The sequence below is a fragment of the Branchiostoma lanceolatum genome, chromosome 6 (genome assembly GCF_035083965.1).
Source record: "Branchiostoma lanceolatum isolate klBraLanc5 chromosome 6, klBraLanc5.hap2, whole genome shotgun sequence".
Lineage (NCBI taxonomy): Eukaryota > Metazoa > Chordata > Leptocardii > Amphioxiformes > Branchiostomatidae > Branchiostoma > Branchiostoma lanceolatum.
In genome coordinates this window covers 17,932,365-17,949,565 of record NC_089727.1, presented here as the reverse complement: position 1 = coordinate 17,949,565, position 17,201 = coordinate 17,932,365, and the positions used below count along the sequence as shown (strand labels likewise).

The 17,201-nt window shown below is 42.5% G+C and overlaps 1 protein-coding gene across 1 annotated transcript; it reads right to left on the bottom strand.

Moving 5' to 3' along the window:
* Nucleotides 1-1,006: 1,006 nt before the first annotated feature.
* LOC136437444 (leucine-rich repeat protein SHOC-2-like) lies at nt 1,007-14,042 on the bottom strand. The gene is made up of 3 exons (XM_066432061.1): nt 13,319-14,042; nt 11,265-11,876; nt 1,007-1,955 (listed from the first exon to the last, which is right to left on the bottom strand). Exons 1-3 carry the CDS (start codon nt 13,613-13,615, stop codon nt 1,431-1,433), a joined length of 1,434 nt encoding a protein of 477 aa, XP_066288158.1. The 5' UTR covers nt 13,616-14,042; the 3' UTR covers nt 1,007-1,430.
* Between the last annotated feature and the right edge of the window lie 3,159 nt (nt 14,043-17,201).

Sequence of the window (17,201 nt, the reverse complement as noted above, 5' to 3'; positions counted from 1 at the left end):
TGCCTAAAGAAAATGTTGACAATCCAAGTAAGCTAGCATCCTTCATCATGTCATTCATAGACTTTAATATTCCTTTACTTATGATGTGTTATACTTAAGAATAGTAGACACATACTTTGTAACTACAATAAACTGTTAGGTTCTACTATATGTGGGTTGTTGATTGCAGCTTGAAGTACCTTAATATTGCTTCAGTTTTCTTTGGTCAACTTGGATGATTTTCATCCAGACAAGCACGCTGATACTTTAGTTTCATGTAATTTATCAGCTTAAACTCAAAGTAAACTGTGCTGAAGGTTGTTTTGGTTATACAGAAGATTCATGTATAGTTTGTCAATTTTGAGTTTAAAAAAATCAAAGCATAAATGTATGCTTTAAAAAGTAAGTTGTAGTCCAGGAGTAGAATACTTATGATTATCATGATACTATTATTAATACTTTAACCTCCCTACTAAGGCAGCTGCTTAGCACCAATTTTTGTTATACGGGTTTAGGCAGCAGGGAGAAGGTTAAAAACTGTTGGAGTAGGCTAGGTTATATTACTAATACTATTTATAACATTCCAACATTCTACAAATACACAGTCACATTAGGATTGGTGTTGTGGCTACTATCTGTATAATGTTGTTGACCAAAGAGAAATCTCTTTCCTTTATTCTGGTGAAAAAATTTTGGTTCTTTGGTGCAGTTTTGACTGTGGTTAGATTTGTAAATCATCTTGTAGCACTTAACATTAGCATAATTGCATGAGGGAAGAAATTTGGAAACTTCCATTTTGGAGTGGGGTGATGTTGGGATAGTCCATGCATGGGTGGACAAGAAGTAAATTGGGCATGGTCCAATTCTGCAAAATGTGGGTATAGAACAGTTCATTTTTTTCATGTGGAAGGAGGGGTGAAATATGTTGTATTTGCTCGCAAATGTTCCCTTTCAATTTTTCTTATTTTCATGTTAATCATTCATAACCATGAAAGATGCCTCAACGAAGAAAGCAGTAAAAAAACTATTGTTGATTCACAGTAGTTTATTCGAAGCACATCATGCTAGTATTGCAATGTATGAAGAAAGCACAGTCTTTGGCGATATCACAAGGAATGTAAAACTATATATACAAGACAACAACCAATGTATGACACTAGGCCCCTATGCTAGTTCTTCAAAGTCTTCTCTTTCTTGCAAGTGGCCTTTTCGAAATCCAGTCCAGTAGTAGAATATAAAGATACGTAACTTTTTATGAGATGATATTTTCATTATATCCTTCAACATGCACTAAAACATTGGTGGTAAAAATGCGTATATTCAAGGCAGTTGTTTTGATTGAAATTTGCACTACTGCAGTCACAAAGTATTTCTGATTTAAAGATATTGCGTTGATATTCACATGCGAACGTCCTTTCTGCTGTTGCAACTGAGGAAAGTGTTGTTTTTTTCTATCCAAATATGATGCTTCTCTGTGGATAGATCTGTAAGTCAGGCAGACTAGACACGTTCTCGAACCCAGGTGGGAACGAGATGAGCTGGTTGTCATAGAGATGGAGACTGGCGAGCTCGGGCAGCTCGCACACCCCTGACGGAACTGTCGTCAGACGGTTGCTGCTGATCCATAGCTTCTTCAACCGCTGTAGGCCAACGATTCCCGGCGGGAGAAATTTCAGACGATTGTTGTGCAAAGAGAGGACTTCCATTCCTCTCAGCTGTAAGAGTTGTTCGGGGAAGTCTTCGACGACGTTCCACTGTAGTTCGAGTTTCCTCAGAAGTTTTAGGCGGGAAAATTGCGCGGGAAGCTCCGACAGGCGGTTGTCTGAGAGGTCGAGCTCGACCATGAGGGTCAACAGGCAGATGTCGTTTGGTAGCTGGGTCAGCCCGGCGTTGGCTAGCCCCAACTTGCTGAGGTTGTTCAAGCGAGAGATGTCCTGTGGCACCACGCCTATCTTGTTGAAACTCAAGTTCAACACCTGGAAAAACACGAAATCGAAGATGTCATACCTCCGTGAAATGAGTTTCATTTCTTAAAGGCAACCAAAGCAATATTAGGGACCAAAAAAACGGAAATAAAAGAATGCTAAAATCTTTATGGTAGTGACATTTACTAACACTGTTTAGCACATTTGTGTAATAACCTCATGCTTGCAGCATTTTAAAACCGCGAAGAAACATGCCAATATGGTGATCTCCATAGTTTCGCGTGCCTACAAAAACCCAGGCGACGATTTCCAGTGAGTTGTCACATCATATCAAAGTCGTTCTTTTGCGTAATGGACGTCACTATACATTGTAACAGTATTGTTTGAACAAATCATGGATAGAAATTACTTAAATGAATTGACTTTCAAAATCCGATTTTCGAGCGCGAGCCCTAGTAGTGCTTGGGTTTCCTTAGCCCTGGCCATCACATATGTTATTGATCCTTCCCTTCTTTTCTTAATCAACCCCAGCTACTAGTATCTCCCTAGCCTCTACCAGGCTCCACAGGTCGTTTAAAAAGGTCGCAAACTGTACTCCATGGCTAGCTAACTCATCTGGTATGTTTTCTGTCTATTTGGCCATTTTCTACTATTTTTCAGCGTCTTATGGAGCCTGGTAGAGGCTAATATCTCCCTCCAATAAGGGGTCATTCCTCTAGCGGAAAGCTGACTAGCTGTCCATGGAATATACCACACTATTTTCACGGTGGATGTGAGTCTGTAATACTGCAGTACCTGAATATATTGCTAGAGGGGGTCAACAACACCATTTCTTTGGGACCTCACAACTACCCACATACTGTACAAAGATCCATACAAATCCATCAAAGTATGTTGATTTATAGGTGCGAACACACATAGACAAACCAAAAACAGTACCCCCGTCGGAGGTGACCTGCTTCACGGAGATTAGAGAAACAGGAAAGACGTTTCAGAAGGTTTATTGAATAAGTGCACTCTAGTATGACTGGTGATTGAGTGGTGTCTATGGTCTATCAAGGGTCAAAAGTCGTAGTCTAAATACATGTGTGTAACTCCGTGAGACATGTGGAAATGTTTCCGTTATTCTATCGTTAGTCACTGACGAAAGACAGTGGATACTTTCTGAAACGTCTGACTGTTTCAAAATCTTATCCAGTTGCTTGAGTAATTATTTTTGGCGTAAATGTTTCCGTTGTTCGGAAAAACACCCAAACTTTTCAGTACAGGCCGTAGCTACCATATTTCATTTGGTATCCAGAGAACGCTGCCATTTTCCGTTCCGACATCTGCTTGGAGATAAGCTGTCTCGTGAAATCTCGCGTTATTTGGCATATTTCAACTCTCGCGTTACATGACATGACGATGACTCCATCATATTGGGTGTAATTTGGTACTACAAAAGTACAGGTAATACTAGATCATACTAAAGACCAACACATCAGTGGAGAAAATTGCGTATGACCAAGCTATCAAATCATTCATGTTTCCTTGTCAACGCTTGCTGATTTTGTTACACCTATTACAGTGCATTCACAGAAGCAAAACACTACTAAGTTTTGCGTATTTTCCTAGATCCAGTGCAGTTGAAAAATTGTGCTTCGGCACTAGAATTCTATCTTATCAGTGGCGTTTGTAGTGTATAATTTAGTTGGAACTAAGCCCTCTAGCCATCAAACTGTCGCATGAAACCAAAAATGTTATCAGTGAGACGGGCTTATCAGCGAACCGTGGAATTCCGATCAGATAGCAGTTGGATTGTGACGTCTTTGAGTTTAGCTATTCAGGGTTCTGTAGTCCGTCAATTATCAATCTATATTTTGTAAGTGACTTCGGGTGAAGGCTAGGTTTAAGGGGCTCAAAAACAAAGCAATATTAGGGGAAAAAAAGGAATGAAAAAATTCTGAAATCTCTATGGTAGTGACATTTATTAACACTGTTTAGCTCACTTGTGTAATAACTTCATACTTTGAGCATTTTAAAACCCCGCAAAAACGTACGATGATCCCTTTAGTGTCACGAGCCTACAAAAACCCCGGCGACGATTTTCAGTGAGTTCTCACATCACAACGACGTATTTTTGCATCATGGACGTCGCTACATTGTGATAGTGTTGTTTGAACTAAACAGATTGACTTCAAAAATCGTATTTTCGGGCCCTAATATTGCTTTGGGCCCACATCATAACGACGTATTTTTTCATCATGGACGTCGCTATACATTGTGATAGTGTTGTTTGAACTACATAGATTGACTTCCAAAATCCTATTTTCGGGCCCTAATATTGCTTTGGGCCCCCATATGCATCATAACGACGTATTTTTGCATCATGGACGTCGCTATACATTGTGATAGTGTTGTTTGAACTACATAGATTGACTTCCAAAATCCTATTTTCGGGCCCTAATATTACTTTGGGCCCCTTTAAGGGCCTATTTACCTTTGTCGTACGCAGCTTTGTCGTGCGATTGTCGCACGATTGCAAACTAATGGCACTTGTGAGATAGTCGTGCGTATGCCGTATAAAGACAGCTGTCTTGGTACGGGTAACCTGTCTTATATCCTTGTCGTTAGTTGATTCTGTCACGGCTTTCTTGAACATTCTACGACATCAAAATCGTGCGACGGCCTACGACGACATTCGTGAAAGTTGTCGCACGATTTGTTTCGTTGTAAACTTTTCCAGCTTGGCTATGGAGGGACCGACGATTTACAAGGATCTTAGTACGACCGAATTTTTCCGTAACACGACAGCCAAATTCTGTACGACAAACCCACAACTGTCACAAGAATGTCTTAAATTATTTTCTGCCTTAAATCTGCCGTACGACGGTTGTGACCGGGCCCATAATCGTAAGCGTCAACAATGGACATCATAATGAACAGCACGTATACCGTTGTTGACTACAGTGTTTATCACATTGCTACGTGCTGACCTGCCCACATACTTTAGGCCCTATGCCGTGCAGCCGTGCACTGAATTATAGTGTTTAGTCATTTGAAACCACGTTCTTTGCATGAGCAATTTGACATGAATGTAACCGAGTACTTTGTTTACATACTTTTGTTTGTATTTAATACTGCGAAAACAGTGTTCACCATGTTATATTTGGAAATAAAGAATGTACTAAGTCTTATTTTCCAAGCTTTGACAGTTCATAGCTGATATGGTACTCGCAACTGGAGATATCGCTATGGTGGCTCAAAATAATATATATAAAAAATGACGCTTTTTCACACCATCTTACATATCTACCCGTCACTCTGTTTGTGACATACAGTATATGAATAGAGTCAGTGATTGACCATTTACTATTGAGATATATATCATTATAAACTCATCGTTTACTACTGACAAACAGATAACTGATATCCTTAAGTCCAAGACCTTCAAATTTTGAACTGAATGCAAACCCAACATGCATAGCAAAGTATTGAGTTGAATGTATGATAGTTGTGTGCCGATTTGTTAAAAATAGAGAGAACGATAGCAACCCAAAAAACACCCCTCCCAATGAAATGGTATGGCTACCCTGCGACGTCACAAATTCAAGATGGCGGCCACCACACATGCCAAGGGGATCCAACAAATACATATACGATAGCACTTCGACAAGAAACATAGAGTCCCAATTAACGCTGCTCTCAAATTCGTCGTAGGCCGTCGACGTCGTACGATTTAATGTAGAATTTTCAAGCAGGCTGTGACAGAACCAACCGCCGACAAGGATCTAAGACAGCATTTTTCGTAACAATACGACTGAATTCTGTACGACATGTACACGACTACCCCAAGAATGTCCTCAAGTTTGCGATAGTAAGACAATCGTACGACGAACGGGGGCCGAACCCCAAAGCATCCCTTTAAAGTTTAGACGTCGTGCTAAGGTTGACTTGTCATATATATTGACTTTGCGAATTCTCACCACACGATAGATATTTTTGAAATTGGGGGTCTGGCATCCAGGCTTCGAATTCAAGACCTTTTCCTTTTTTCTGTACCTTCTACATGTATGTCAAGGTATAAGTATACCGACATACGCTGTCGTCCCATAACAACAAGCAAGAATAGCTGATAATCTTCTCCATTCCAGAGGATCATTTCACCTAGACAAAGTTATCGTTTTCTAAGCTAAAATGCCACGAAAATCCCTCAGTCACAAAGCACGTCACAACCCTTTCACATTTGATATATACAGTACTGTAAATGCATTTAAGTTCGCGTTGTTTTGTATTCGCGCTAAGGAGAAATGGAGTGTTCGCGGTGGTTTTAAGTTCGCGGCAGTGCTATAGCCACATACTGCTACAGTATTGGACAAACATGTTCGCGGTGAAACGGTCGCCGCGAAAACTGCGAACATAAAACCACCGCGAACATTTCTTCATTTACAGTATACTGAACCAGGGATCGCAGCTGCGAAGTGTTTCTTTAATAACTGACACAGCTGGACACTAAACCCTACGTCCATACTTCAAACACAGTTCTGCGGATCAAGAGAGATCTTCTTTTGAAGTGCTTGTCAGTCAGCAAGAAGATGGTGTCACTGATAGAAAGGGAACACTTGCTGTTTTTTCAAAACAGCCTTAAAAGGCGTTTCCTTTATAAGGCCTTGCAGGATGTCCTGTGAGATGGGTGGGGGATGGGGCAGGGGTCTTTTGCTTAGAACGACCCGACTGATTATTTTAGAAGTCACTTTTCTTGCAAAGATTATGTTTCCGGGTGAGTGTGTCTGTCAGTCTATCTATCTGTCTGTTGTCTGTCTGTTGTCTGTCTGTCTGTATGTCTGTGAACAATATAACTTGAGAAGTCATGGATGGATGTTTATAATATTTTGTACTTTGTCAGGTATTGGCAAAACGAAGAAACGATTAGATTATGGGGCCCCTAGCGGCTTTCCAGTGTACTGCAGCAGAACTTCCGGTTTTGATATAATAATAATGATAATAATAATATCAGGTGTATTTGCAGCCAGTGCCACAGGCAGGTACCCAATGTGTAGGGTAATGAGGCTGTTTAACGTGTTCGAGGCACCTCCTCGAGCACGGGACCCCCGTTTTACGTCCCTCCCGGAAGACGATTTCGTGGAAAGCTTCGTGAGGCTACAGCAATCCGGACGTCCTTGGTTGGTCCCCCATCCAAGCACTGTCCGGACCGCGCGTTGCTTAACTTCCGAGATCGAGGGATCGGGTGTATCTCGTGTTCTGAACAAGCTACGCTAATGATTTAATAATGGTAGGAAGCTCTTGCGGTCGTGAAGAAGAGATGTAGGTTTGCAGCCCTTTTTAACTGCAGGGGCCGATTTCGTTTGCAACTTTGGAAGTGAATAACCCAAGAAAGGGTTGAAGGATCGACCTTTTTTTCAGTAGGGCGGCATGACGCTGGTCTGGGGCTGTACATGTATGTTGAATGTAAAATCCCACTAAGAAAAATGGCCCCTAACTAGTAAGATACGGGCTGACCCAGCCAGGCGTTTGGCTTGTAACTCTGTTAGGCTTGAGTTCCTTGTTGTCTTAAGACAAACCGTTCTGTCCACAGAGTTGTGTTTACACAGTCTTAACAATGGAGAAAGACGAGTTGCGGGTGCTTTACTGTGTATAGAGGTGACTGGGTACGAGACATTTAGCCTGGATCCCAGACTGTTTCCAGGGCCTACATAGGCAAGCTCCTCGGCTCTAGGGCCAACATGCTCCCGCACAAGTTACCACCCTACCCCCTGAGTTAAACCCTGAGACCCAACTCGGGAGGGGGTCTGTGGTAAAATTTCCTTCGGAGCATGTTGGCCATGGAGCCGAGGAGGTGGCCTGTGTAGACGCTGAAAACAGTCTGTCATTTCTAAGACATTTAGACAGTGTGTGTTCTGTTAAAACTGGACAACAATCTAACCTAACGTTACATCCACTAGTGTTGGGTAACACGTAATAACTATGTATTAAGTTTTGATAATATGGGTTGTTGTTTCTAATTACAGATAATCAACTCCCTTTCGCAATGTTTGTTTATAGTGACTAGATGTAAAAAGCTTTCTTTGAGTAGCAGTTTTTCCTCAGAAATGCTGTAGATCTCGGTTGTGATTTCAATTCATGGCATCCCTTGATGTTTAGTGTTCTGCCTCTAAAGGAATTCGAAACTAGTAGCCTGGATGCCAGGCCCCCGATCTCTATTGTGTCCCAAATTCGAAGCCGAAAGAAACAGATTATTCAAGTATGTCTAAAAGCCTTTCTAGATTAAGAAATACACAGAAATTCATATTCCCTTTGAAATCATCCAACCCACTCATATCATCGAAAGCGTGGGACTTTTTTATTTTCCACTGCTTTCGAATAAGAATTCAAACCCCGCAATAGTACCGTAGACATAGAAACTTCTTGTAGACTAGCAAAATAGTTTAATCTTGTATCACATGTATGTTTTATGTTCTACTTCATGTTTGTACTTCGTCATTGTTGTCAACTTGCAAGTAGCCTACGGGCATGAATTTGCAATAAACTTATGATTATCATTATCATATAATATCTATCGTGCGTTTCTCTGGGTCTAACTCAGAGGGGCCTGTTGTAGAATTTTCTTGGGGAGCTTGTTGGCCCTAGAGCCGAGGAGTTGGCTGTGTATACCCTGGAAACAGTCTGGTACCCAAGCCAAAAACTAGAGGTAGAGTCAGTGAGATAGAGCAGACTAGCCTGGATGCCAGACCCCCAATCTCTAGAATATCTAGAGAGATTGTGGCTTGGCATCCAGGCTAAAAGCAGACCTGCTTACAAAGATAAAACTGGCCCTGACAAGGCTGCATGCATGCAAAACGTTGTAGAAGATGAAGAAAACGACAAAGGCACAGATAATATAAACATAAAGTAAACAGTGAAGATATATATTGGGGTCACTGGTGTTATCATAAATGACAGAATGGCGCCGACAAGGTGGATAATAAATGATTTATGTGGAGCACAATGGATCGGTATGTTCTTTTCAAAAAAAATATCTCGTAAAATAGAATATGTGGTAGACACGAAAAGATGGCGAATAAGCTATGGATGCACTAACGCACATACACACACACGCGCGCACACGCACGCGCATACACACACACACGCCCTCACACAGGCACACACATGATATACACACACAAACGCCGGAATCTACTTGGAGTTTAGAGAATGAGCACACTGCAGCGCTCGTGAGTGCGACTCGCACACAATATGTATGCGACCAGTTTTTTGAGAATGCGACTAGATTTAAAATCACGGTCGCACGGTGCGACTATCAAAAATTAAGACCTGCACCTAGATAATAGGTGCAGAACTAAGCGGTAAGCTGAAAAATAAACATTAGGTATTCAAACGCTACCGCGAAAATCGCCGGTGAATTTTCCATCTTGTTCCCACACCCGCGGTACAAAAAATGTCCGTTCCAAGTAGGTATTCCAACGACGCTACCGCGAAAATCTCGGGTGAATTTTCCATCTTGTTCCCACACCCGCGGTACAAAAAATGTCCGTTTCAAGTAGGTATTCCAACGACGCTACCGCGAAAATCGGCTAACTACCGCATGGCGATCGGTAAATTTTCTACCATCTTCCTACACCCGCGATACAAAAACTATTCGTTTCTACAGGCAAAGTCACCCAGGAAAATAAAGAATATAACTTTCTCTTTCTCGTGATGTGTTTGTTTATCTTGTAAAATGTTTCAAACGCCAGAAATTTACCGATGAAAACGGCGCGGCGTAGCGCGCGCGGCCGTGATTCAACATGGCCAATTTCACTTCCGCCTACGTCTTAGACCGCAGCAGAATGAGCCGATTACGAGCTTTAAATTGGTACCTGGAACAAAGGGAAAATTCATTTTTTGAGCATTAAAATTTGATTGTAACGAACTCTTTAATGATAGAAATTATCACCTGAATTTTTCTTGTTCTTGGTGTCAAAATGACGGCAAGAAACAGGGCTACGTTTTGATGTAATCGACATGTTTATATCATGCACACCGGCGAGGCGGCAAGCTCCTTTTCCCGATGGAGGTGGCCCTGTGATTGGATGGTCGCGCCGCGCGGTCCTGACGCGCGAAATTTGGACTAGATATTTGACTGGGCTGGCACAAACAGATCATTTTTGATACTATTGAGCAAGAATTTCAACGTTAGAATATTAAAGCATTTTTGATTGTTTGTAGACAGATGGTGGGGGTGAAAAAAAATGCCAGTAAAAATGTTTTTAGGGTTGAACTTAATGCCAGCAGTGAAGTTTAAAATCATGGAATGGGACTTAATTTGTTTTGGTCATGAAACCAATAGCTAAGTAACAGAGTTATCTATTTATTTATCATTCAAGGATATGTGAATCATAACTTGCCTTGTTCCAAGTAAAAAAATACCATTGTGTATTTTTCAACTTGTTGAACTTGAGGCACCGTGGCCCCCGGATAGGGGCCAGCCGGGGAACCTATGCCCAATTTTTTCGAAAATCTCAATACATCACTCAAGCTTATGTAATTTTTAATGTCATCGCAAATGGTCATGTGAATCATTGCTTGCCTTGTTCCAAGTTGAAAATACCATTGTGTATTTTTCAACTTGTTGAACTTGAGGCACCGTGGCCCCCGGATAGGGGCCAGCCGGGGAACCTATGCCCAATTTTTCTAAAATCCCTCTACACAGATATCATTTCCCCAAGAACTAACTAGATTATATACCACACATTGCCAGTTGTTCTGCACCATCAATGTAGGCTTTATATTTTATGATCTATTCAAATACTTTATTCCAGGTTGTTAACATTGATTTATAGGAGTATTACTTGGTATGGCCAAGACTTTTCTTGTTCTTCCAACTTTTTGTAGTGGTGCTCCTAGATTTTTGCTGGTGCCCCTAACTTTTTTGGGTTAGGGGCACAGTGCTCCTAGACCTAAAAGTTAGTCTGGAGCCCTGACACTTGAATAGATAGAAGAAATGCTATTAGAATAGTACACACACACGAGCGCGCGCACACACACACACGCACACACACACACACACATACACGCACACACACACATATATATATATATATATATATATATATATATATATATATATATACCCACGCATACATATATATACACACACACACACACATTTACATACACACACACACACACACAAACAAACACACGCACACATACACACATACATACATACAGACACAGACACACGCAGACAAAGGCATATACACACAAAACGCCGATCCTTACATCTGCTTGGGGTTGAGAGAATGAGCACACTTGAATAGACGAAGGAAATGTTATTAGAATGGTTCAACACAAACATCACTTTCGTCAGACGACACTTACCTCTAGATTAAACAGCTCCAGGACTCCCAGGGGAAAGCGCGTCAAGTTGTTGTTGTTCAGCTCCAAACTCCGAAGCCTTCTAAGCCTGTAGATCTTCGCCGGTATCTCATCAAGCACGTTGTAGCTCAAGTTCAAATTCTCCAACGTAATCAGATACAACACCTCTTCCGGAAGCTCCGCGAAGTTGTTGTTGTTCAGGATCAAGTTCATAAGCCGAACTAATCTGGAAATTCCCTTGGGGACAGTTCTAAGCTCGTTGTAGCCCATGTCAAGGTTAATTAGGTTAACTAGATCGGTAACCTGATCGGGAAAAGTCTTGAATTCGTTGGTGCTCATTTTCAAGCTCTCCAAGCTTCGTAGTCGGCGGAACTTGTTGGGAAGTTGTCGTAGCTTGTTCTTGCTGATGTCGAGGACTTGGAGGTCCCAGAGAGAGAGTAGAGCGTCCGGAAGGATCCTCATCGCCCTCCCGCCGAGCTCGAGCTCTCTCTTCCCTCTGCTGAGGAACGACATGGTCATCTCTGTACGGAGGATGGTCCCCATGTCGGCGGAGGGTGGCGTGCCGAGCAAGGCTGTGTCACTCACAGTCCTCGGTAGCGACATGGCCCCGCTTATCTGTAGAGAGACGTACAACACATCAATGCTGAGGAATGCAATTTCAGCTGTATAGTCTGTGCTCATAAAACATACCATAGGCGAGTTAAGTCCACTCTTCAGTAGGTTATACCATAGACAAACAAGAGTAGACGTTTCGAGAAGCTTGTATCATTTTGGACGCACAACAATGCTGAGGAATGCAATTTCTGTGCTCATAAAACATCCCATAGACGAGTAAAGTCCACTCCTCAATAGGTTATACCATAGACAAACAGGGGTAGACGTTTCAAGAAGTTCTCGACACCGTGTTAGTAGCTTGTATCCTTCTGGACGCACAATACAACAATACTGAAGAATGCAATTTTACCTGTATAGTCTGTGCTCATAAAACATACCATAGACGAGTAAAATTCACTCCTCAATAGGTTATACCATAGACAAACAGGGGTAGACGTTTCAAGAAGTTGTCGACATCGCTAGACACCTAGTAGCTTGTATCATTTTGGAAGCACAACACAACAATGCTGAAGAATGCAATTTCAGCTGTATCGTCTGTGCTCATAAACCATCCCATAGACGAGTAAAGTCCACTCTTCAATAGGTCATACCATAAACAAACAGGGGTAGACGTTTCAAGGAGTTATCGACATCGATGAACACCTAGTAGCTTGTATCATTTTGGACGTACAACACAACAATGCTGAAGAATGCAATTTCACCTGTATAGTCTGTGCTCATAAAACATACCAAAGACGAGTAAAGTCCACTCTTCAGTAGACTATACCATAGACAAACAGGGGTAGACGTTTCAAGGAGTTGTGGACATCGTTGGACACCTAGTAGCTTGTATCATTTTGGACGTACAACACAACAATGCTGAAGAATGCAATTTCACCTGTGTAGTATGCACTGATAAACCATCCCATAGACGACTAAAGTCCACTCTTCAAAAGGCCATACCATAGACAAACAGGGGTAGACGTTTCAAGGAGTTGTCGGCATCGTTAAACACCTAGTAGCTTGTGTATCCTTTAGGACTAGCTGTTGAAAGCTTGAAGCACAACCAGTAGACACTGTACGGTCTTTTAGACACGTAAAACCCAGTTTAAAGATCACCAGAGGGGGGAGGGGTATGATCATGCATGTACGACTGACAGCTGACCCTACCCTCACCTCACCCTACGTGACACCTGCATACTGAATGTAGACCGCCTGGAGTCTATAAAGAAGGCACAAGCCCATAGAATTCCGCCTATCATCTTCTTTTGATTATCTGATCTAATCATGCAAAGAGGGTGCATTATATTTTGGCAGGGAGTCGTAACTGATACGCTGTACATTCGCATAGTTGAAGCTCGGTAAATAAAGCTATGAGATTATATGTACACTATGGGGGTCTGTTTGTGTCACTTAACTTAAGGCTATGTTTTATGAGGGTGGTTAGAATGCACTGTACATACCTCAAAGTTTGACATGGAGCGGCTAAGATGTCCTGCTTGTCCTATGCGTCCGGATCCGTTGGGAACGTGGCCGTTTTTCTGGTTTTTACCGTGGTGTCGTCCCCTTCTTTTGGGGAGAGGGAGAGAACGGCTGTGGTGGGGATTCTCAGGGCGGGGTGCCCTGGGCGGTTTCGGCGGCGGTGTCCTCGCCTTCCCCGGGCTGTTGTTTCTCGGCGTGCCCTGGCGCACAGGCGACGGTTTAGCAGCTCTCTGCCGGTGTACGGGTACGGACACGGGTCTTGAATCCTTGTTTCCCATCCTTTACAATCCTGGCATTCCGAGAGGGTACAGCTTTGTGTTGCCAACACAACGTAGTCACGTTGTCCTTGGTATTGTTAGCCAACGACAAACACAATGCTTGTTGAACTTATGATCGTCGCTTCCATGTCACCGATATTAGAATCATAACCTCAGATCTTTCAATATACATCCACGGTAGTCCCAGGCATTTCCGGCGAACGATTTAACCCCGCCCGGCCTATACAAAGATTCATTGATTTAGATATCAAATCCCCTGGTACAAATACGACAGTTCAGAATGGTAAAATCTTACCACAATCTCTAGTGCCACGATTGTTGTGAGCCGAAAACTTGTCGGACGAGATTTGACTAATGTTTAGGTCGCGTTTCCAGTCCAGTAGTTGCCCCGCTTGCCACAGCCCGAAACACCGATACGCTAGTCTTTCCCAAGAGACATCGCAACACTAGAATAACCGGAATGGTTTGACAGCTAGCTAGCCCCCGCCCATATACAGTATGTGGTGAGGTCGGATATATGCCCAAACCAGCCTGGCATCTTTTAACAAGTGCCGTCTCTGTATGTGTGCCTTGAAATGTGTGTCAGAAAAATGCTACGTTCCATTTAGTACATCTCTTTCGCAACTTTTAAATTGACTTTCTATTCAAGTTTACAGGTTTGAGATTGTTTATTTTGAACTTGAGCGTCAGCCAATAGCTATTTTCTGGTGTAAACTTGAAGTGTGGCGTAAAGCAACTCAGAGTGCACTGTGTAAAAAAATCCTTGTTTGAACAGTAAATGTGTTTGTATAAAGGTCATAACTTACTCGTCTGATGCTTGAGTCAAAGTGTCAACAAGTCCAAGATAGCCTGGATGACAGGCTCTTTTAAGGGCTTCACGCCCGCCAGCTTCCATGGCCAACATGGGCCCAGTTTTACCACAGCTTCCCCTGAATTTAGCCTGGATGCCAGACCCCCAATATCTAAAATACCCACACGAAAGATTTTTTGGAGATTGGGGGTCTGGCATTCAGGCTACCCTGAGCTAGACCCTGAGCAAAACAACTCGGGACTCGTGGTAGAATTTCCTCGGGGGCGAGTTGGCCCTGGAGCCGATGGGCTGGCCTGTGTACTCCCTCGAAAGAGTCTGGCATCCAGGCTAGTTGTAAGTATGCGTGTGTGGTGTTTTGGGGACAGGCGGTGGCGATAAGAACATTGTCACCGTTTGTTAAGTCAGTGTTTAAATATGGGGTACCGGATCGTTTTGGTATGGCGTGTTCCGTGCCAGCGCCAAATAAAGGAATGTTATTCTATTTTCACAAATATGTAGGTCAAATATGTACAGTGAGTGCGAATAATTAGATAGTAATTTCCCAGTGGAAGGGAATAGACGATTTTTGTCATGACTTTAGACAATGAGGCATGTCTTAAAGAATGTATAGCATTTGCAACAACTGCTCCGTTAAACATATAAAGAAAGTTTGAAATATGAAATGTGAATGATGAAGTATTGACAATGAAAAATATAAAGAAACAAGAATAAAATAATAAGATGTATTAAGAAAATTATTTCATACAATATGAATGACAATTGGTCACCGAAAAGTCATAACAAGATAGAGAGAGAGAGAGAGAGAGAGAGAGAGAGAGAGAGAGAGAGAGAGAGAGAGAGAGAGAGAGAGAGAGAGAGAGAGAGAGAGAGAGAGAGAGAGAGAGAGAGAGAGAGAGAGAGAGAGAGAGAGACGCACACATTAACGCTATATACTGTAAGTCACTTTGATATAGCGGCAGGACAATATAGCGGTTGGGGGAAAATGAAGTATGTCACGGCACTTAATTTTAACGCGGTGGGAACAAACATTACTGTCTCAAATATTAGTGATCAAATATTAGTGATGATGAAATTTTAGCGGTTGACTAGTGACCGTTAAATTAGCTAAAATTAAGTTACAGTTAACAAATCAAGAAGTACAAGTAACAAAAAAACATAACCTTCTAGGCGAAGGTAAAAAGATTTTAATACACGAACTGTTTATCCAAAAGATTCTTCGACACTTCAATCCTTTCATCACTAAAGTTGGTCAAGAAGAATTTGTGTAAGAAGGTTAGTTGTTGGTGTAGTGACTAACACACATACAAGGCCACACATCGCGTGCGTTCCGCTAATGCTCCGCGGTAGAGTCCATCCGTAATGTACCCGGGCGGCGGACGCTCCATTGGAAAGACTGCGGACAGCTGAAAGTATAGCCTAGAAGCCCGACTGTTTCTAGGGCCCACACTCCTCGGCTCTAGGGACAACATGCCCCGAGGAAAAGTTTTGCTTCAGTCCCTTTAAGACTGTGGACAGCTGAGAATATAGCCTACTAAAGCCCTACTGTTTCTACGGCCTACACTAGCTAGCTCCTCGGCTCTAGGGACAACATGCCCCGAGGAAAAGTTTTGTCTCAGCCCCTTTATAATAAGACTGTGAACAGCTGAGAGTATAGCCTAGAAGCCCGACTGTTTCTAGGGCCTACACTGGATAACTCCTCGGCTCTAGGGCCAACATGTCCCGAGGACATTTTTGCCTCAGACCCTGAGAAAAACTGGAGTCGAGGAACCGTTCTCTAGGGGTGTTTTTACCGACCCCAGTTTTGGTCTTTTACTGTCAGCCTATATCTTCCCAGCCGACCTTTCTGACCTTTCTAAGATCTTCTAATTCAAACCAAACCCCGTAAAACTTCTCCGCCGCACGCGAATGGACTGGGCGGGCTGGTAACACTTCCAGTACCGTAGAGGTACCGAGAAACTCCCGATGTTTATATCTACCAGCCTACCGACGAGCAGGTTGTTTAGACCCTGGAAAACGTCTGGATTCCAGGCTGTTGAAAGTACAGCCCGCGTCCGGAGATGTAGAGCAGCCAGGATGTACGGAATGTTAACGGGGTCGTCTGCCACGTCTGCCCGGTGTTTAGCGCAGACACAGCCGCCTCTCGGTGGTGATGTATCGGTCTGGGCACTCGACGGGAATGACCTTTTACGTGTTAGCATGTCAGCTCGGAAGGTATTGAATGTCACAAACATCGTCAAAGTGATTCGGCGTGCTTGTAGCCGAGGGGAAAGATTTAAATGGCTGATACATGCGAGAATTTGTAGTGATTATGAAGAAAGTTAACTGAGATACTTTGTCGGGCCCTGAGCTTACTGTATTTAGGATATAACCTAACAAATTCTAAATTGTATTTTGAAGTTGGCTCTCTGTCCCAGGATTGGAGACACATCTCTGTCCCAGGATCGCGGCAATACATGATTAGTCCTTGACACAGTAACACGTTATCATGTACAATTGACAGGTGGAAAGATAAAAACACCTTTCTGTCATACAAGTTTGATGGAGCATAATATTACCAATTGTGCGTCTAATGGACTCCAGAAATAGTTAGAATATCATCAATCTTTGCGTGCGAGAAATTATAATGACACGGTGGCACACGTGGAAAATTGAGATTAAACAGTAGCATAGATCGTTCCACTCTCATGGAACTTTTAAGACGTTTTTTCAAGACCTGACTGTTTTCTCTAATAGCACTGATTAACCCGCAGTTCCTAATCTCTTGTTGTTTTAACC